This window comes from Anser cygnoides, chromosome 1 (assembly GCF_040182565.1).
Source record: "Anser cygnoides isolate HZ-2024a breed goose chromosome 1, Taihu_goose_T2T_genome, whole genome shotgun sequence".
Taxonomy (NCBI): Eukaryota; Metazoa; Chordata; class Aves; order Anseriformes; family Anatidae; genus Anser; species Anser cygnoides.
The window spans coordinates 27,159,159-27,181,011 of record NC_089873.1 but is presented as its reverse complement, the minus strand read 5'-3'; the positions used below and the strand labels follow the sequence as shown (position 1 = coordinate 27,181,011).

The 21,853-nt window shown below is 35.4% G+C and overlaps 1 protein-coding gene across 2 annotated transcripts in view; it reads right to left on the bottom strand.

Moving 5' to 3' along the window:
* The window catches only part of CTTNBP2 (cortactin binding protein 2), an 89,559-nt gene that overhangs the window by 6,900 nt on the left and 60,806 nt on the right, over positions 1 to 21,853 (bottom strand). For both annotated transcript variants that reach the window (XM_013190811.3, XM_048050986.2), the window contains exons 9-19: positions 19,893 to 20,010; positions 17,211 to 17,486; positions 16,127 to 16,222; positions 15,632 to 15,711; positions 14,340 to 14,426; positions 14,157 to 14,256; positions 9,096 to 9,248; positions 8,633 to 8,820; positions 5,609 to 5,787; positions 1,781 to 1,986; positions 1,425 to 1,610 (exon numbers count right to left, since the gene is read on the bottom strand). In XM_013190811.3, coding sequence (XP_013046265.2) covers positions 1,425 to 1,610; positions 1,781 to 1,986; positions 5,609 to 5,787; positions 8,633 to 8,820; positions 9,096 to 9,248; positions 14,157 to 14,256; positions 14,340 to 14,426; positions 15,632 to 15,711; positions 16,127 to 16,222; positions 17,211 to 17,486; positions 19,893 to 20,010 — 1,669 coding nt within the window. The remainder of the gene's footprint in view (positions 1 to 1,424; positions 1,611 to 1,780; positions 1,987 to 5,608; positions 5,788 to 8,632; positions 8,821 to 9,095; positions 9,249 to 14,156; positions 14,257 to 14,339; positions 14,427 to 15,631; positions 15,712 to 16,126; positions 16,223 to 17,210; positions 17,487 to 19,892; positions 20,011 to 21,853) is intronic.

Below are 21,853 nucleotides of genomic sequence, written 5' to 3'. Positions count from 1 at the left end.
TAGCATCAGGACCATATGGAACTGCTAAAATAGCAAAAGTGATGCCTTTTTGTGGAAGTCAGAACATCAGATTTCTCTGTAAAGCACCATTTCTGGTTCTCTCAAACAGAAATCACTTATGAATGGGAAAAGATTCAACTTCATTTAAGAAAACCCAAATAATCTGCCCTTACTTTTAATAGGAACAACAGAGCAGAAATGAAAGGCTGCTAAAATTAAACTCATCATGCTTTTTTATTTAAAAAAAAACACCAACTTATTTACAGATATTAACTCGACTCCAAAAGCATCTCTGCGTACAAAGTACAGTGCTAACCATCCTACTTCAGTTTATGTTCATCTGAGTTCTCCAAATCATAGTGGGATCTTAGTGGGATTAGATTAATCTTAGTGGGATTAGATTTGTTCACAATTCAAACAGAGAACTAGAAAGCAGAACTGGGACATTAGATTTGTAGTTCAGCAAAAGCAGGTTTCTTTCTGAACAAGAGCTGAAGAAATGAATAGTTCAATTTAACATTAAAAAGTACCAGGCATCAGGTATTTCAGTCTTTTATGTATAAGGCAATTGAGACTAAAATCTTCCTGTTTTTAAAATGAAGGAAAAAAAAATCCTCTAAATTCTTCCCTAACTCTCCTGTCTAAAGGAAAGTTACCTTCATTTTCAGAAAGCAAAAACAAGTAATTTGGTGTTGTCCTCTAGAAGTTTTCATGTTCGATATGGCATTTGGTTACAGCATTCCAAAGTGTCCCTTCTAGACAGATGTGTACTTGCAAAAGAATGAATGTTGCTTCTACATATATCCAGATGATATCTCTTTGTAATTAACTGCTTGTTAGATGGCTTATGATGTTGAGGTGAAAACACATTTCAAAAGTGTCAGCTACTAGTAGAGCTTCCACATTTATACACACCCATAAACCCAGTGACATAAAGCCTTACATGATATAAAGATTTAAAAACCAAGACAACCCTCTAAAACATTGTGTGTGTACTCTAAATCAGGTGCAGATTTAAGGGATGAAGGAGGGAAGCAATCAAGTAATGAAGCTTCCTCACAGCCAGTAGTGAGGAAGGGAATGACAGAGCATCACTCTCAGCAGTATGATGTGTAACTTGCTCTATCTTCCACCATCAGAGCCAAAGCCTACCTCATTATCAGACAACAGGAAGGGCATTATAAAAAGAAAAAAAAAAAAAAAAAAAAGGAATTGATTAGGTTACCTCATAGTGAAAAAGAAACATTTTTTTTGGGAAAAAAAAGTCATTTTTTTAAATGAGTAAACATAAACACAAGTGCTACTTTGTAGCAAATTTTTAATTCATGATGTGGAAAAAAAGATATATTCCTATCTACTCAGTTTAAACCCCCACTTTTTTTTTTTTTTTTTTGTTTCCCCACAATTCAAATAGAAAACTTTACCTTCAGTATTTGTCTCCTGCTTATTCCATGACTGGGAGGATAAGTGGCCTGACTTTTTGCGAGGACTTGTACTCACTTTTCTCCAAGAAGCATTCTCTCCTCTTTTCTTACCACAATTTTTGTAGCTTGAAACCATGGATAAAGGAAAGTTTCCACCCTTAAAATCTGCTATGTAATTATCTAACTCTGAAACAAAAATAGAACAATTTTAGAAAGAACTGTTGCAAATGGTGCTTCTTTGACTAATTTGTACAACTCTGTTATGTTTTGTGGAAGTCTTGCAAAAGGAACCAAACAGTTAAAAGCCCCGCTTTGGCAATATACTACTACTTGCCTTTCTGGTTGCTCACTCTTACCTGTTCTGGGTAGAGGACAGCCATGTAAAACAGCTTTATTTAGCAAGATACTGAGAGCAGCTTTAACAACAGCCTGTTGACCTTGACTGGGATTTTTTTTGGCTATTGTTTGTCCTGGTACAGACGGTCTCTTCACAGAGGCTCTGGAGAGTATTGCTTCTTGAACTCTGGGAGCTATCACAGCATTCCATAACTTGGACATCCACCTGTAGGTGCACAAACAATCCTTCAGCCTCAGAGAAAATTATCAACCCTCCAGATTTTGTGGGTAATACTTTGGGTAACACATCAGAGCTTGTGCTTTCAGGATGCACATATATTTTGGACATCCCTTTGTACCCAATATCAGCAAGGAACTGATTTTATTAAGGCAGGCTTTATTTGTTTGCTTTATATTCAATTATTTGACTTATTTTTTTTCAGATGGCTTTGGCAAACTGTTTACCATCTGATGCTTTTCCTCTTTCAAATGAGAACATAAACCATGATTTTCTTTCTAAAGCTTAAAGAATGTCCCAGAAAAATGAGTATTTGTGTATATTAAAAAGAAGAAAAAAAAGCAAGCAAGCAAGCAACCAAAACAAAACCAAAAACAAATTCTCCTTCACCTTTGCCAGAACATGGAAAAGTTTCCATGCTTGCAGGTGTTCATTCATAGCATATTTGCTGCCAGGGTGGGAAAAAAGAGCTATTCAGTCCTGATTGCACCCTTTCTAGTATTCTTCCATTTCCAAACTCATCCAGCTTGCATGACCTTTCTTTTCATACAGCTGCCTTGCTCTCTCTCTCCTTTTGTTTATTTGGTCTATGGTGAACTGTGTTTCCAGGATGCTGTGGATTTTCCAGATTGTCTGGTTTAGAGACTGGGTCTGATTACAAAAAAATTGATTCAATGGGATGTGGTTCTTGTGGGATTTTTGCTTAAGAGAGAAATATTACACCTTTTTAGCACAGGAGTGAAAACTAAGTGTATTAGCAAATAAATTAGTGGTATTTGTCACAGCTTACAGTTCTCAGGGGAGAAAGGCTAGCAGTTTCAGGACTAAGGCTTATTTCACGCTATATCAATCTTTTTAAAATCAAATACAACTTTTTTTTTTTTTCTCCCCTCCTTATTACCGTCTTGTGGGAGGTAGATGAGTAAAATTTAGAGCTACATAGATTATATCAAAGGCCTATATGAAATTACAGGCTATAATGATGTTTCAGCTTCGCAGAAATCCATTCAGAAAAAATGAAGACTAAAAAGTCTGTTTCACTGAGGTGAACCATATTCTTCATATGTTGATACACAGAAGCCATCTTATCACCCAAAATGATGGCTTTTTGGCTGGTTAGAAATATTTTTTTTTTTTTAAATTTAGAATGCGTGAGTCATTTAATATATATTTTTTATTAGTTATGAAGCATAGATTGAATTTTTGTGACGTATAATTATACTCTAAAGTGCTTGTATAAGCTTGGTAAAAGTTATATTAGTTCACAAAAGAATTAGTACAGTTAATAAGCTGTAAAATGCATATTTAAAATGTTCCTTTAAGCTTCTTAGCATGATGTTGTAGATACATTCCATATAGACACAGTTTGCTTCTGCTAGCTGACTTAAGCTATGAAAGTAAACACCGGTTTACTATAAATTGCTGAACTATAACTTTATCTCTCACTTTTTGCTTATGTAAGCTTCTGAAAGTCTGCAATGTTGCTAGTAGGAATAGTCAGAAATGAATGTTGCAGAGATTAAAATTAATTTAGCCCATTTAATCTAACAGTTAATGGTTGATGGGCTTTACAGTGCCATCCTCTCTTAATAAAATTCCAGCCTGGTGTTTAAATTCAGTCCTATGTTTGGTTTTCATTTGTGCACATTTTGATCAAGTCCCCAGTTCTTTGATGTATCCAATATTTTGGAAAGATATAGTATCACTCATCCCTGAAAAAGAGCTGTAAAAAGAAACTCTTCCCCATTGGAACATCATCATTAATTTTCTAGATCATAAACAAAAAAATGCAGCTAAAATTTTCCTCATTTATTCAGTCTACTCTCCAAAACATGTGAAGCTACATGAAACAGCACACAGCATGAAACAATTTCCTGTTATGCCTTCTCCCTCTCCCTCTCCCTTTCCAGTTGCCTGGTTTTACCACTTACCTTGCGCTAACACCCAGCCCAGAACAAACTCAGTTTCCAGACAGCTGGCTACTATATTAATGAATTGAACTGACTCAGCGAGGCTTTGACAAATACAAAAAGCAGCAGAATAGCAGCGGAGAAGAGGGGCAAGAGGACAGGAGTGGCTAATTAGATTGAAATAACACCAACCAGTGAGCTGTTAATTAAACCTATTTATTGCTAGTTATATGACTACACCATTAGGCATCACGCTGCTAAACCTGAAGTGTCTAGTAAGTGCTCACTACAGCTGCTCTTTCTGATTGTTTACTAGTACACAAAAACTGCATTAAAATGAAGAGTCAGTTGGCATATCACTACTGTAAAAGGTATTATGGAGTTGTGGTAATTACCTCAAAATACTGCATTGTGAATCTAGTCAAGGTTACTCAGGACAAATCCAAACTGAGAAATGCATATTTAAGGTATCTAAGCAACACGTTTTCTGCCCTCTACTGATACCATTACAATAAATAACTGATTAAGACATTTCAGTGGACACGGATCAAGAGGAAGACAGGAGATAAATGCATGGTGTACTTTATTCATTTATTATTTCATAGCAACCATAACATTTTCAGCCAATGCTAAATCCACATTTAGAACTTGATAATTACTCTGGATATTAGAAAACCTTGCCCTTTAGAAAGAGGTGGAAAATAAACAAGCAAAATTTATCAAGATATGGACAGAGAAAAAGGTGAGAAAGCTAGTGTATGCGCTAAGAAAAAGACCTTGAACTAAGGGTGAGCAGAAGCTGGTAAGGGAGACAAGTCAGAGAGGGAACAGAAGGGACAATCAAGGAGAATGCTGTGAAACATGGTGAGAAAAGTAACGTCACATACCCCAAAAAAGCACATCATTTGAGTTCTGAGTAAGTCTGAATCTTAATTAGGGCTCGTTACATTTCTAATATAGCCAAACATCCTATCATGAAATCAATATACCTTAAACTTCTGTAAGTATTTCTTGTTTCACTTGCTAATATTTGCAGAGGTTGGAATGTGAGCAGATGTTCAAGCAATATGTACCAGGCAGGAAAAGACAAATTTTCATCATTCTTCTTTGATTTCACTGGACATCTAACCATGTGCACAGCTTAAAAGAATGTATCTGCTTTATTTACTAAGCTAATACTTCTGTGAAACTGTATGTGTTTAGAAATGATACCAGACATTAGAAAGGGTGAGAAAGCATTCTACTTCTCCATATTTCTCTCATATGTAGCTTCAAAAGGAAACTTTACCAACTTTTCAAGCTCAGAATTCTTGATTCTTATTTTGATCTGTTCCCTAACGAAAAGTTTTCTTTACAGTACTGTCTTGGAATGAAGAACAGAACCCTTAAACGGTTGAGCAAAATTAGCCATTCCCGTACACACACTATTTTAGAAACTCTGTGTTGGAAAATAACTGAAAGGTCACAACAAAAGACTGATTTTCAACCAGTGTTAGACACCCAGTTCCCACTTCTGTCCTTCAAAATTGCCCTTCTGGTAATTAAATACCAAACAAAAGTCTTAAAGCTTTCAGTAACTTCCGCTAAAATACTTCCAAGGATGCTGAGTCAGATGAGTTTGGGGAGAAACATAACTGCTATACTGGTAGGAAATATTTGATTGGCACTGAACAGGGTCAAACAAGAAATAGAAATCTTACTTCACTGTTGCTTGGCCATGCCCTGGCACCACTGGACAAGAGAAGAAATGTTTTGGCCCCATAAGAGCTTCAGGTGCTCCAAGACGTGATAAGCAAGAGTTCAGCTGGTGCCAAACAGCAAGAATCCAGTCTATGATCTTGCACACAGGATCACATGGAGGAGGTACTTTGCCTCTGAACTGCAGAGAGAGAAAAGATGACTGACACAATGCAAGATCTCTGCTGTAAACACTTATACTGAAGCACCAAGAAGGCCTGTTTTTTTTTTTTCTCCTCCTGTCATGAAAACCAGAACAGACAAAAGCTGGTCAAACTTTTCTATGACATATACTGAAGTCTTCTTGTATCAGACCTTATTTCCCCAACTATGACTCCTTATCAGTGAACTGACATGCCCCTACTTTGTTGTGGGAAACTGAGACACAAATTTGACTGCGTTGCTTTTTATATGGTGTTTAAGATTTGAATTACAAGACGCATTTACCATATCCTATGCAATATGTGTAATAAAAATAGGGCACATAAAAGAATATACCATCACACTGAGCAGGAATGTCTGATCCAGGCATATACTGAGTGGGTTTCTAACTTAGTTTTATATTTAGTAGCAGTGAAGGAAAAACGCCTTCCTGTAAGACTTACATTTTTAGTATGCCTTGTTAAAGGAAAATTATTTGGTGCCAAAAAGATCTTCTATCTCATCTGAGTCCAAATTACAGTCTTCATCATCCTAATCCTAGGATTATCCTCTGGAACAGTTTGAATTAAAGGAAGATTTAAAAGATGCACTACGGATATTATTTGCCAGCATTGAAGCCAGAGCTTCTTGAACAACTAACAGAGTCTACAGGTGAACAATTTAATATTAATGTAGAAAAACACTTAAACTGTTCCAAATACATCTCCAAAACAAGGAGAAAAAGAACTTTTAATCTGAAAACATGAACATTAATGCACAAGTAAGTTATTAAAATAAAGAGCAAGTATCCATGAAATAGTCTACTGTTGTACTGTTGAAACAATGAAGGTGCTTTTATTTTCCCTTAGATTTTAAAACAGATTAATTTTTCTTCTACTTTTTACATTGGTCTCTCCTATTTTAAAGCCCAAATTATTTGGCGCACACACATGTTAAAAAACAAAAACCAAAACCATGTTAATACACTGGGCATTCATAGTCATTATTTAAGATGAAGATACAAGAAGACATGCTGTTTCTTTTTGTGTTTGTTTTTTTTTTTTTTCCTCCAAATAGCCACCATCAGCAGACATGCTTTACCGAAAAAGAAAATAAAAAATGAGCCAATTACCCAAATTCTGTTCAAGTTCAGTCAGAGGTAGGAACCTATTACACTGTTAGACTCTTACCTATGAGACTAAGGACTGCTGTTAGACTAAACAAAATAGCCTGAAAATGACATGTTACACAATGCTGCAGGTAGTCAAAGCAGTTTGATCCAGCCCATGCCTATGACCAAGTCAAAATACAGCAGCTTCTGCAACTGCCTGCTTTGCTGTATGTCTTGGCCTTGTACTTAAATGAAGAAAAGTCCTTCTCTCTGATCTTTAATGACCTAGGATCGAAGTGTTCCTGTCCTTTCATAAAGGGCCTTAGATCACACTTTAGATATTCTCCAGTGTAGGCTTGAGAACACAACCTCTATCCTTAAAGGATGAAGGAGAATTCTGATACATACTTTTGCACTGTCCTCTGGTCTGTATCTCATTCCAGCACTACGGCATATTTGCAAGACAGAAGTTTCAACCATCCTACCTTCTTGCCTACACACAATTGCTACTCTCCTCCATCCTTTGCAAGGATTCTGGAAATCATTCAGACTCAACCAGACAACCGCTCATAACGATTTCAAAGATTTAAAACTTATGGGAAAAAAAGTAAACATGAGAAAAAAAAGAAACTGTAAAAAGTAATCTAAGAGGAGTAATCTGGTAAGAGTTCAACTGATACATTCCCCTTTATTCTTTATATTCTGTATTCCTGTTCTTGCTATTAAAGTATATCTAAGAATGTTTTAAAATTTTCTCACTATCATGACTGAAATTTAATCTTTACAATCTCTACAAATCAGTAAGCTTTTATAAATGAGACTGTGATAGATGGCACAGGGTACGAAAGATGACTTCCCCAAGGATAACCAAGATATGTACAGCTGTACACTCTGAACTAACACTAGGTCTGCTGTCCCAGATCAGGACTCTGTACTACTGAGTTCTTCCTATTCCTAGAACAATCTCTCTTTTTAAGCATGTCCAAAACTCTGTGGCCAAGATTATCTTCCTTTGCAGCTGTTCTGATTAAACTCCCCTCCCCCTCTCTAACACTGCCTAACTGTCTACAACAGCTACTATTACACTGGAATGTTTTTTTTCCAAATAACGTTCAAAATTCCAGTTCTGCTTTTGCCCATGTTTTTTTTTCTTTTTTTTTTTTTTCTTCTCCCATTTCCTATCCATTTATTTACTCATTTTAAAACAGGCTTCCCATCTTTATTCTCTTTTGGTCTTTTGTTCCAACTTCGGCAGGCCTATTGGCTCAAAACAACCTCCTTACTAATGTTTCTCACCTCTCTTTCCTGTTTGAATTCCTTACGAAAACTCTTTTTGCTGCTTAAAGCTTAGACAATACACACGGGGCATATAACTATCCTACTTTAGATGTACAGACAATTTATTGAGAAAGGGATTTAATATTTGCTGAACAGATTCTTCCTTATCATGCTCACACAGAAGATGAAAAAAATTACTGAAGGAGATTTCATATGGTGGATAAGCAACTACATGCAGTTATTCTTGTAGCCAACCTGTGCGTTTATGCCACAGTTACATACCTTCCTATATCAAGTCAAGCATGACATTTACAGACAGGCAGCCCAAATATTCTTGGAAATATATTTTTTCCTGAAACAATTCCGTTATCTGATCAGCTTTTGACATTACCACTGTACATATTTCATAGACTTAGTGATAAACAAAATCAGTGAAGCTGATTCAAATTGTGCTTACCTTGTTTATAACTTTTCTTCTTAAAAACCTTTGAAGCAAACCACGCATCGGTTCCCCATCCCACCTAAGCTGAACCCAACGGAAATGCTGCTGGACTAGCAAGTCAGAGCCATGAAGATGACACTTCGCAATTGTCCCCAGTAAAAAGCAGTTTTCATGAAAGTAAAAGGCACCAGAAGCTCCATTTGCTAAAAATGAAACATAAAACATTTTACTAAAATACCCAAATGCCACTACCTGATTTCGTATTAAGTAACTGTGTCTTGTTTTTATTAGAAAGATAAAAACAAACCACAAATTATCCTTAAAATTTAACATGCTGATTTTAGCTAATCGTATTTTGCAATAAACCACAAAAACTGAATAAATTATGTTTTTCTCCTCCAAGTTCCCCTCCAAGTGTTGTGTATTATAATAAAACCATAGTAAAAACATTTCTCCATACCAAATTCTTTAAAAATACCTCTTTGAATAGTGCAAGGATTTTCCGAACTACGGTTCTCAAGAGGTGCCAGAAAATCTCCTAGTAATTCAGATAAAGAAGCTCTCTCCAGATTTTCTAAAATCACAATGGTTGTCTTGCTTACAGGAGGCTGTTTAACTGGGACAAGACAAGCTGAAATATAAAAATCCCATTAATGTCTACTTATGAAAATTGATTTTTATTTATGTATACAGTTTTAATGTTACTCATGCAACAAAGGCTTTTTTATATTTTATTTTTCCTTTTAACATGTTCTACAATATATTCAAAATGAAAAGCATAAAAACAATGGAAAGAATCTCACACTGTGCAGAAAGGAAAAAAAAATAAAAAGCTAAAAATAATCCTGAAATGACTATAATGGAATCTTCATATATAGAAAGGATTTTAGGACACTGAAAATAAATAGCAAGACAATAGCAGAGATCTCTGGAAACATTTCTTTCATTTGCTGCTAATACATCTTAAGCTTTTAACATGTACTCTTTATTCCATGCAGTGATAAATGGATAAAGAACATTCCATGTTCATATGAAACTTAATCACTTGGTGAGATTAACTATTTATTTGCTACTATCCTCTCTTCAAAAGGTCACTCCATATCTCTAAGAATCTTCTAAACAATCAAAGCTAGTTTGATGCTAGTTTGATTACAAATAGTAGCATCTGAATCTAACAGGCATTAAAGTTATATATTTCATTTTTTTCACATTTCAAATATTTTCCATTATTTTTTTTTCTGATTTCAACACCTTATAGCCTAAATAGCCATTGTTATAGAATCATAGAATGGTTTGGGTTGGAAGGGACCTTAAAGATCATCTAATCCCAACTCCCTTGCCATGACACCTCCCGCTAAACCAGGTTGCTCCAACCTGGCCTTAAACACTTCCAGGGACAGGGCATCCATGACTTCTCTGGGCAAACACTTCTCTTTGCAAGTATTCCTGTAACACAAAATCCCAGAACAATGCTTCTCTAATACAAATATTAAACAAAACACTTGTCCTGAGTGTCCTTTGCTTTATTTCAGAACTTTTTGAAGGTGATACAAAAGATGGTCATGAAGGAAAATGTTGAGTAACAGTGCAAAACCAGAATGGCTATCAGTTATAAAAATAATGTAAATCACAAATACTATAAAGGACATTAAAAGCAAAACAAAACAAAACACACACACAAAAACTCCCAAAGAAATCAAAGAATTTAATGGGTGAAAACCAGAGAGTACCATGATCTTCAACACAATACTGAAAGCGCAAGGACACAGGAAGTCTGGAAAATAACAGGCACATCAAATTATGCAGTCTCAGCTTGTTTTGTTTAGGAAAAATAAACTTTGATAAAGAACAAGAATGGTCTCCAAATACATGGTATACATACATGGGATGTAAATGTTATGAGGGGAAAGAGCTAGCTAAAATAAACAAACAAAAGAAATCATCAAGAGAGCAAACATTTAAACCATACATTAAAAATTCAGGCTGGAAATCAGATTTTAAACATGGGAATGTAGTCTGGAACAGACTTCCAGAAAGACTCATTGAAAACAAGAAAAAAAAAAACAACAAAAAATGAGTAGGGAGATCTAGCTAGTTTTCAAAAATGTATAATATGTTGTTAAGAAACTGTAGGATAGTTGCTTGCAGTACCTGGGCATTGAATTCAGTGATGCGCTCACTGTTCTTCACTTTCGCCTAAATTAATCACCTGCACTTAGGGGCAAAACTGACACCTCTCTGAGTTTCTGTTGATTAAGAATATTAGAAACAGATCAGTTCTAATTACTTGTATCACTTAGGCTTGAACTTGCTCGGTATTTACAATGCTAAAGGTAACGGTACTTCCAAATATGAAATTTGCCAGAAGAAAGCAATTGACTGAGTTCCAGCAGACAAATATACACTTCTTCACATGTTAAAGCTGGGCAGCAACACATTAAGTGTTTGTGCTAGGTGAGAAGGAGATTGAGATCAGTCTTTGAATATATTTAGGTTATGGCTGAACTGAAGACACTGATGTCAGACCTGTTGGTGATCATAAAGAAATCTTCAGATATTTCAATGCCACTGAAGGAGAAGCCAAGACCAAGAGGGCTTTTCTGGAACCTATAATGTTCTTTTATTTCCAAGAGACCACATTCTTATGGGTCTGGAAAGCTTTTGAAGTTCTATGAGGAGGACATGAGGTTGCATGCAAAATCCCAGAAGTCAAAAAGACAACAAACAAACAAAAACAACAGCCAAACAAAAAACACCCAAGAAGATTTGACAAGAAGATTCTTCCAACCGGCAATTCCCTGAAGTTTTGGCTCACTGAATACTTTGGTTTCCCATCCTACATGACCTTCACTGAACCATACTCATTTCTGCAGTGACTGACTATAGCTGATGATTGCTGTTTACATATTTGCAATTTCCTGATTATTACTGCCCTGTTTTACTAAGAGGATATGGCTGGGCAGCAGGGAGGACAGGTTTACCAAGTCCTAAATACAATCCTCTGGGTCTGATGAAACCATTTTGAGGGAGGAAGAGAGAGCTCTCCTAGGGGAGAAGATGTGACAAAACAATAGGGAAAGAAACAGATATCAGAACAGACTCAGACAGCTGTCACAAAGCTGAAATGCAAGCACAGGCTATTAAGAAAAGTGTGTTACTGACTTGGAGCAAAGCATTCAAAAAGTAGCTTTCCTACAGACGCAGAGGCTAGTAAATAAACCAGACCATGAATGAGTTTCTGGCCTGCAGGGTAAACACCAAAGCCTAGCTGAATTCTAAGTGGTGTTCTTCTCTCCCAGCAATGTGGTGGCACTCAAAATGATATGTGGGAATAATCACTGGCACACGTTACCTCCCAGCTGTGATTGGGATTTCCTGGGAGAGCAGAAACTGACATAGCCAGAAATTACACCAGGAATCACAGAATCATGGAATAATCTGAGTTAGAAGGGACCCACAAGGATCAGCAAATCCAACTCCTGGGTCTGTACAGGACCACACAAAAATCAGACCCTGTGTCTGAGAGCACCGTCCAAACACTTCTTGAGCTCCAGTTGGCTTGGTGGTGTGACCACTGCCTTGGGCAGCCCGTCCCAGTGCCCAGCCACCCTCTGGGTGCAGAACCTTTCCCTAACCCCCAGCCTGACCCTCCCCTGTCCCAGCTCCATGCCGTTCCCTCGGGTCCTGTCGCTGTCCCCAGAGAGCAGAGCTCAGCGCCTGCCCCTCCGCTCCCCTCGTGAGGGAGCTGCAGGCCGCCATGAGGCCTCCCCTCAGCCTGCTCTGCTCTGGGCTGAGCAAACCAAGGGACCTCAGCTGCTCCTCGTATGTCTTCCCCTCTAGACCCTTCACCATCTTCGTAGCTCTTCTTTGGACACCCAATTGTTTCATGTCCTTCTTATACTGTGGCACCCAGAACTGCACACAGGTCTGCCAATACTGAGAAAGAAAAGTTAGGGGCTGATCCTCTCAAAGCTCTGTCTCAAAGTTTCACCGTGATAGAACATGAGACTGTATCCACAGACATACCAATTTCAAATGCCTAAAACCCAGGCTCTTTCAATAGAGAAAGTGAAACATAAAATTCATAGCTTGTGAAATACAAGGCTATCTCAAAAAGTAATGACATGTCACATTTATTATTAACGTGAATGAACATATTGGATGAAAGGTAAAATTTAAATCCTAGCACTCTAGAATAAGCCAGAGTAATAAAAGAAAGGCCCAGCATTTTTGGATGAAAATTAAGTCTTGCTACCAAGGTTAGATTCAAACTATATTGCTGTTTTTTCTTAACAAAAAGTATAACTAAAAACTTATGAAACAGTAATGGGAAAAAAAAAAAAAGGAGAAGACTTCAAAGGGGTGAAACCAGCTGCATAGCTGAGAACTGCTTTCAAACAGCAAAACTGTATTTGAGCCAAAATTAATTTGGACAGTACCAAACACGAAAAAGCGTCCTATCACCCTTCAGGCTCTTACATTAATACCTTGTGTGTAACATGTTATATATTACGAATTATTTTATATTTCATATACATTGCTATATATTATTATTTTTATATATTATTATTATTACTACTGTATGGTTAATACTGTGCTGAAATAAAAGAAATCCCAGCTTAAACGTATGAGTATGCAGAATGCAGTATAACCTGCTTATGAACAAACCCTCCAGAGAAAATTTTACCTGGTCCTTTACTTCTAGCATTATTCTATTACTTTTTTTATGTCCTCCTTGCTACATCTGACTGATCCATGTGTCTCTATTCTTCTGGTTCCACACTTATTTTGACCATTCTCACTGTCATCCTACTTTGGCTACTGTGACCTTTTTTTCACTCTTATCAATCATGCATTGTGAACATACACAGGTACAACCTATGGAGCACTCTGAGAATACTTCATTGTGGAGCACCCAAGTAAAGGGAACTTAGCCTACAAGTAATTATTCCCATCTATTAAAAGAAAACTATTCATTTTAACAGAAATTTAACTTTATCCTGGAATAATAGGATACAGAATACAAGCACACTAACATTCGCCTTCCCCGATGACAAAAATTGGGCACAGAACCTCACTTAAGTATCTAGTAAACAAGCATATATCAAAAGCAAGTGATCTGGCTTTTTAAGAACTAGTAATTATAACTTCTCTTCCCATATATATTTAAACATTTGAACAGCTACAATAAGGGAATAATACTTTCATTTTTCATTCAGTAGGTTTGAACCATAGCAATCAACTTAAAGGCTCACAAACAAAGGGAAAAAGGAACGAAACAGAAAAAAAGCCATATAACAAACTATTAATTTTACTTAAATATCATGAACTTTTGACAGAGCTCCCTACTGGATTGTCGTATTTATTTCTACCTCAGTTTAGACGCTTACCATTATTCCCCAAATAAAATCATGGAAAACCATGAGTTCTGTTAAAACATGTCACCCACTATGCAAAATGTTTTAATGTATTTATTTTCTTTGTAAAATTAAAAACTTTCCTACAAATTACCAAAGTCAATCTGCTGAAATAAGCTTACCGCTACTGATGAACAGTTCTGCAAGCTGCTCCTTGGAGAAACCAGCATCCACTTCAACTTTAACGATATCACATGTAGATCCTGCAGCCACCTGTTTTTGCTGTGTTGAAAATGTATAGATTTGGTGAAATGGTACATACTCCAATTTGCAAAATGATTTACGATATATGTTTGTGTTAATACCTTCATGCAGGCCGCTATCTGATATGCTATGTAGTCTTGCAAACTTCCTTCTGGACCATGGAAGATGACGTTACGGTATTGTTCAACCTACATACGGACAATACGTTATTCTTGAAAGTTCATAGACTTGATTTTTATTTTTTTTTTCTTTTACACACATGAGAATCAGAGCCTAATAAATGATGAAATTCTTTGTTTTGCACTACTGGAGTTGATAATTCTTACTATATAAGATATAAAATAGACAATGTTTGCGTACCACAATATTTTCAAAGGGGAAGTTCCTATTTATATCTTTATTTGTAAAACCATATGAAAAAAATATTCTTTTCATTAACTTGAATATTCATGTAGGAAGGACATGTCTAGGAATCACAGATAATCACATTTCTTGATTCACATTAGAATAGATATATCAAAATAATGTTACAATCATTAAAGAGTAGTTTAAGTCACTGCAAAGGACTTATGGACTTAGTGTAAGGACTTTATTTCCAGTTGAAATGGGTTAATTATAAAATTATGGTGTAGCAGAATAAAAATTATTTTGTCCATCTTAACTGTTACTATTACTATTAGATAGATGAACTATTACTTCATCTATAAAAAGTAATTAAGAGAATACACACACATCATTGTGCAATATTGTTGAACACAGCAGAAATCTATGACATACAACTGCTCTTCTAAGCAACCTAAAATGTTATCCTAGGACATAGCAGAATTTATGTAGTTTTTTAAACTAATTCCGATTTGATGATCAATGTTAAAACAAATGATCTAAGAAAGTTAACTCACATTACCCAATTATCCCTACATTTTCAGATATTAAATAACTTATAGGAGTTACAGGATATGTATATATACACACATATATACACACACACACACACACATATATACACACAGATATCTTTTATATATATAAGCTGATAATAAAATTAAAGTCTCAAATAATTGCTTACATGATTTCTAATTTACTTTTCCGTCAAAAAGTAGAATGAAATCACTTTGGAAAGAAATAAGATATCAAAGATTTTTTAATATATTTTCTTAAACATTAGTTAATCAGATGGCAATTGTTTAAAGAATGAAGGGAATGCCCTCACATGACTAAAATTATTGGGAGAATGTTTAGTGGGAATTTTATTTTAAAGTAGCAGCTTTCATCCTACTTAATTTTTTAGAAATCTTGACATTCCTAGAGTAGGAGGCTTTTTTAAAGTCACCTCTATTAATGTAATAATTTCACATATGAATAGCATGTGGAGAGAAGTTAGCTTGGTACTCACCAGGCGGAGGTAATTCTGAAGAGTCTGAAGATGGATCATAGATGCGTAAGTCACACTATTTAGGCAGCCTTCTTGAGGTCCTTTAAAAAACAGATAAGCAAATAACATTTCTAAATCTCTCATGTTGATAAGCATGTATAATGGATACACATGCTTTTTATACTGTTTCTACAGCGACCTCCTAAAATTACAGGCTATGCAAATTAAAATAACAAAGAAATGAAAGGCATCTAGCTACACAGATTCAGAGTTATCCATGACATACGTAAAATGGATACTACCATACAATCAAAAAAGACAGTAGGGCTTTTGTGTGCCACCATATTTTCTAAATGTTGTAAGCCCTTTCAAATCAAGCTAAACAATTGACCGGATATGATATTTCTAAGGACTGAGTAATGTTGAAGAAGAAAACCAGCAGTAAATGATTCTCAAATTATGTATTTCATGGAGTGTTTAAACAGTCAAAACTGAAAAATATGAATTGAAAATTACCAATCAAAAACACTGTGATATGTTCAGCTCTGTTCTTCTTCAGAAAGTCCCATGGTGGTTGGGAAAAAATCTGACCTGTTGACCATGAAATGTTTCCTATCAAAAAGAAAAAATGAGAGATTCTTTGCATCTATGTAAAGTATCCTATACTTACACATATACAATTACTTACAGATTGTTTGTATACACTGACCAATTTGACAAATAGACCAGTCTCATGTACTAAATTATACTATTATTTGATATATGACTGATGATACTGATGTTTTCTGCCAATTAATAGACAAGTTAATAGCTAGATTGTCTTTACATCTTTACAAGTAATACACTACCCTGTAAGTAAAAGAACATAATTTGCATAGTCAAATAGAAATAGATTTATTTTGTTGGTGGTGGTATTTTTTTTTCTTTGGGGAGAGGTGGAGAAGATGATATACATGAATTTTCAGCGTCCTATGCAACTGTTAGTACTACCACATTCTGGTCAATTTTCTCATTATTTTGATTCTTTTAAAATATTTTTATATTATACATTGATAAGTGAAGCTACATAAAACAGGGGTAGTTCTGTTCAACCTAGGCTGATGATTTACATTCTGGATTTACTGTACAGTCTGGGTGTACTGTACAGATGATAGTGTGGGCTTTGGTTTAACTCCTTTTGTTTCACATGTAATACAGATACCTCCTCTGGAGTACTAAACCGAGTAAAGGACTAAATGTCATAGGACCTTATGGTTGGTCCCCAAGATGATGTTAAAGTACCATACACAGTTAAAACAAAAGCATACTTTCATGCCAGCAATGTTCAAAATTTCATACTTAGTATTGGCCTTTCTTAGTCTGACATCTAAAAGATCAAGAAACTTAAGATATTTTTATCTTACTCTACTTCTTTATAGTAATACATAAACAGTGAGTATAAAAATGTTTTATTAAACGAATGTATAGACATGAAAGCACTGATAACATTCAGCAACTGTCACAAGTAACTTTTAGTATATTTTAAACTATGGGATGAAATAAGATTTCACGAATTCAGGAAAACCATTCATTTTTGCTTTTATTACACCAATAATCATACCTAGTTTGACAGATAATATACTGCTTGCACTGAGACCAATGCTGGATTCTGCAGCACTATTATATGACAGGTCTTCTAGGCTCCTCCATCCATCAGAAGCGATTGCTTGGAAATGATTTGTCACTGCCTGATTTACTGCTTTCGAAAAATCATCCCATGATGTCTGTTTGCGGATATTTAAAGCACATATTGTGTTTTCTGTATCAAATTCCTCTGTACCACAATGGGCTGGTTCAATGCCACTGACTGAAATCCTTACAGGTACATTAAGAGCATCTGTTGAAAAACAGAAAAACAAAAATGAGAAAAACTGTAAAACTCAATAAAAATTACATTATTAAAGACCAGTAACACCTCATATTTAAAAGGAAAGCCATAACATAACTCCTGCTACAGAAGAGCAGATGTAAAAGCAGAGCGCAGGTCACCACCACAAAATCAGAGCAATAATGAAAAATAAATATCAAGGTGTCTATTACAAAAAAATCAGTATTATCATGCTCAAATAATTAGGCGAAAGATAAAATTTACTTAATCTTTGTTTTCCTCTTCATAGACTAATTTATTATAAATTAAGACAGTAGCATGCTTCTTAATATTTCAGTTTATTGTGGTTGTGCACATTTTATTATCAATGCAGAAAGGAATTTATTGGCTCTGGTGCATAACTGGAAAACACAGTTAGTTGGGCCAAATGTCTTTAAATAAAATGTAAGAAAATTAACTTAGAACTGTGTATTTGATTTGCTATTGAATAAACGCTAAGAAAATTTTAAAAGAAGAAAGTAGAAAATTTACATCCACGTACAAGAAACATACAATAAAATCAACTTAGTTATTTTGAAGCTTACTCTTTGAAAACTGGAATAAAACTCAAGAGAAGCAGCAATCTGTATAGATTAATCAGATTACTAAAAATGAAAATGAAACTATTTTCAAGCTTACTGCAAAACCAGTACATTTCAGAAATTATTCATGTAATCTAAAATAAGTGCAATGCAAAAAAATGATGTCAGCTTATCCTGGAATCTTGCAATATTATCTTAATTTTGGTTTTGAGCTCAGAAGCCAAATCTTCAGCTGGTACAAACCAATGAGGATTTTCTGACTTCACAAAAGCTCTGATTTAAATACATTAGCCAACCATAGGGAAAAGATCACTCAGGGGCATCCTTCAGATATAGGATTGTGAGAAATGTATCAAAGACTTGCCCTTCTGATGTCTGGACTTCATGGAAATGAGTAATGACTGTAAAAAACAGAGGGGGTTCTCTACAAGGGAACAGACCCCTAGGATGGAGTTACAGTGTATGCCAAAACTTCAGTGCAGGTGACCTCTACAGAGTAGCTGGCAATCCTGGCCCCCAGTCATTCAGATAGGTCGGTGCACATCTTAAGTGTCCTACATGCATATAACTCCTTACAGTGAAAACCTTACTGGATTGTGAGGAAGGCAGAGGATGGCACATACCCAGTTTACCCCAAATGCAGTCTTGGCTCGGTGAGGTGTACATCCATATCCAACAGAATTATTTCCAAGCTTCTACAGATCAGATACTGTGTGTGCATGTGTGGGGGGAGCTAATTATGATTGCGGTGATGTGAACTACAGGCTTAACAAATGAACCATATGGGAAATGCAGCGCAAAGGTTCTGACCTGATAAAAGCAGTTGGATTCATGATAAGCCTGACCAGACTGACAGGAGATTAGGACTGATGAAAATAATACAAGCATCTATTTAGCAGGCTACAGATTCAGCCATTGGAAACTAGCTTCAGTCTGATAAAGAAGTAGACCACAGAGGAGAAGTTTCTATCATAAAGTGAGTTGTGCACCTATGGTAAAATTGTAGGAACCCAGATGTTATAATAGCTGAAGATGAAAATCAAAAACAGCTCAGAGAAAGCTTCTTTAGTTTGTTGATAATCAATGAACTTCACTAATCGCAGACCTACATCCCACAATGCAAACACAAAATAAAGTGAATAAATCAAAGCGTACAAATCTACAAAGCCGGTACTTCTGACTATACAGAAAAATAGAGAAAACAGAAATTGTGAGTGGATGGACTAAGTTGTAACTCAAGAAATACAGGGGTAAGCCAGCTCTACTGAACTTTAAGAAAACTTACAGACAAGGAATTAGACAGGTTCCAAGAAAAGAACAATCTTCTCACAGAAGTTATTCATGTGGGTAAGAAGAAATTGCTTGAAATTTTCTCTAAGACTTGCTTTGAATAATAAACAAACAATCCCTAACACTATAAACAAGTGACAAATAAAACTGTGCTTTTAAAGACTAGATGATTGTCTTAGCCTGAGGAAATATGACAGCTATCCAACACTCAGTGATTTTTTCTGCAAGAATCTGATTAAAAGATGAAAATGAAGGTCAAAGAAGATAATAGCTTTAGAAAAATTAGCTACTAATATTAAATTCAAAAATTTTACAAGGATATGGATGCTTGCGTATGTACAATATATACCATCTTTTCAAATGGATCAAAAACATGAAGATATAAATCATGTGACACTCTCCAGCAAAATTTTATCATACGCTTTTGCAAAATTTGGAGAATAGTAACTTGCTGAAGTAAGAAAATTTTGTGGTGACAAATTTTTTTAACCCACAAGTTCTTTACTAAAACGATTTTTATACATTATTGATAGCAATTACTTACTTAAGTTTTCTAGGAGATGTTTACAATCATCAGTAGCAACATCATGCAATGTTCGATTACACTTATCTTTTCTTTCAGCCTCTAGTCCACCATGGCTACAAAGGATTTCTAGACAGTTCTGCAAAGGTAAGAGCTGTATTATTTAATTGTCCATTTGCTGCATTGCAGAGTTCTACCAATATGTAATTAAGACTCCTAACTGAAATTCACATACATGCATTTCCAAAGATCAGCTACAGAAATTCTGTATATGAGTGTCCAAGCAATATTCCTCACTGAGCTGAAAACAAGGTGTAAAAATATTTTATACACCAGTCTTGAAAGTCTCAAACGAAGATTTTGAAAAAGCAGAACATAACATAACCAGGCTTCTACAGTCTTCAAGCATCAAGTGCTGATCCATTGAAATGAGCAGTTCTTAACATCTGGCCACTAGTTAAGATATTCACATAAGGCAACAGAAGCCCTACATCACAATACAATACAACAGAGACATTTCAATACATCCTGTTTTGAAAATCTGTTCCTCGATGTTCAAGCAATACTAAAAAGGCAATTCTAAAGCTTAATAAAGACTAAATCAGGAAACTATTCAAACGAATCCATAGAACCAGTTTTCCCTTTCCATTTCAGCAAGTATAAGATTCCATCATGCCTGACATCTTACTGGTACACAGCAAAAGAAAAACAATCTTTTAAAATCACCTTGCAAGCCTCTCCTTTGGCAGATAAACCCAAATTTCTCCAGGCTTAGTAGCGATGCAGTGAAATAATAACAATGCATTTATACTAAACTCAGAGCACAAACATTTTGTAGATCATACAGTGTCGATACCAACACCATGATTGCCATTTAAACTTTGAAGACTGAATATATATATATATATATATATACACAGACACACACACACACATATATATAGAGAGAGGGAGAGAGACAGAGAGAGAGAGGGGCACGGTTGACAAAAGCAAAAAATCATTATAGTTCATTAGAAACGAGCTACAAGCAGATAAATTTTAATTGGTACAATCATACTGTAACCAAAATAAATCAATTATATGGGTGTTTCAAAACTAGGAAAAAAAAGTGCTCACAAAAATACATTTCAAATTTTGATTTGAAATCAGTGGTCAGAAGACCAATTAATTCCTGATTTTTAATGATCACCCATTCAACAACAATAGAGGTGGCCTGCATGAAAGCATTGTCATCTTCAGACATGCCTTCAAGGACATATCCTAATCAAAAAATACGCCATTGCTAATGATACTAATTATTATTATATTGTTAAACTCTGAATCTAATTGTAGCAGAGAAACAAATCTCAAAAATACAGAGAAGCAGCTTATAAATGTTCCAATCGTTCCAAGTTTGGCTTTTGTTACCTGTTTTGTATCTGCTGTTACAGAAAGAAATCTGTCAGTACATATGATACTCTGACACATTTCAGTCATTTAAGCCCTAGCTTCCCATGAGATAGATTTTACTATATAGCAGTTCCAGCACTTGCTAAACATTTCAAAAATTAATTAGCTCACTAAATTCTCCATAAAAAAATAAACAGGAGGAAGAAAAACAAAACAAAACAAAACAAAACCATCCTGTATATTCTCATCAGGTTTGTAAGTTAAGTGTTTCTCAAATGAATGTAATAAGTGGCAGATAGCAGAATGGGGAGGATTGAACTGTGAGGCTAAAAGTAGGAAGTAAGAAGGGAAAAAAAAGAGGTGGGAAAGAACAAAAAATGAAGCTTATTTCCTCAGCAGAATAAGAAGTTTTGTTGACCTGCAGAGCAGCAACAAGCAGCTGATTTACAATAATTCACCTGTGAATGTCTTACGCCTAACAATCTTGAACTGCTGTGCAAGTGCCAGAACTGTTTACATGCAACTATCATGTAGTGTCATGAAGGACACAGCAGAGGCAGTACAGATAAAGGATTAGAGAACAGAGATGAATT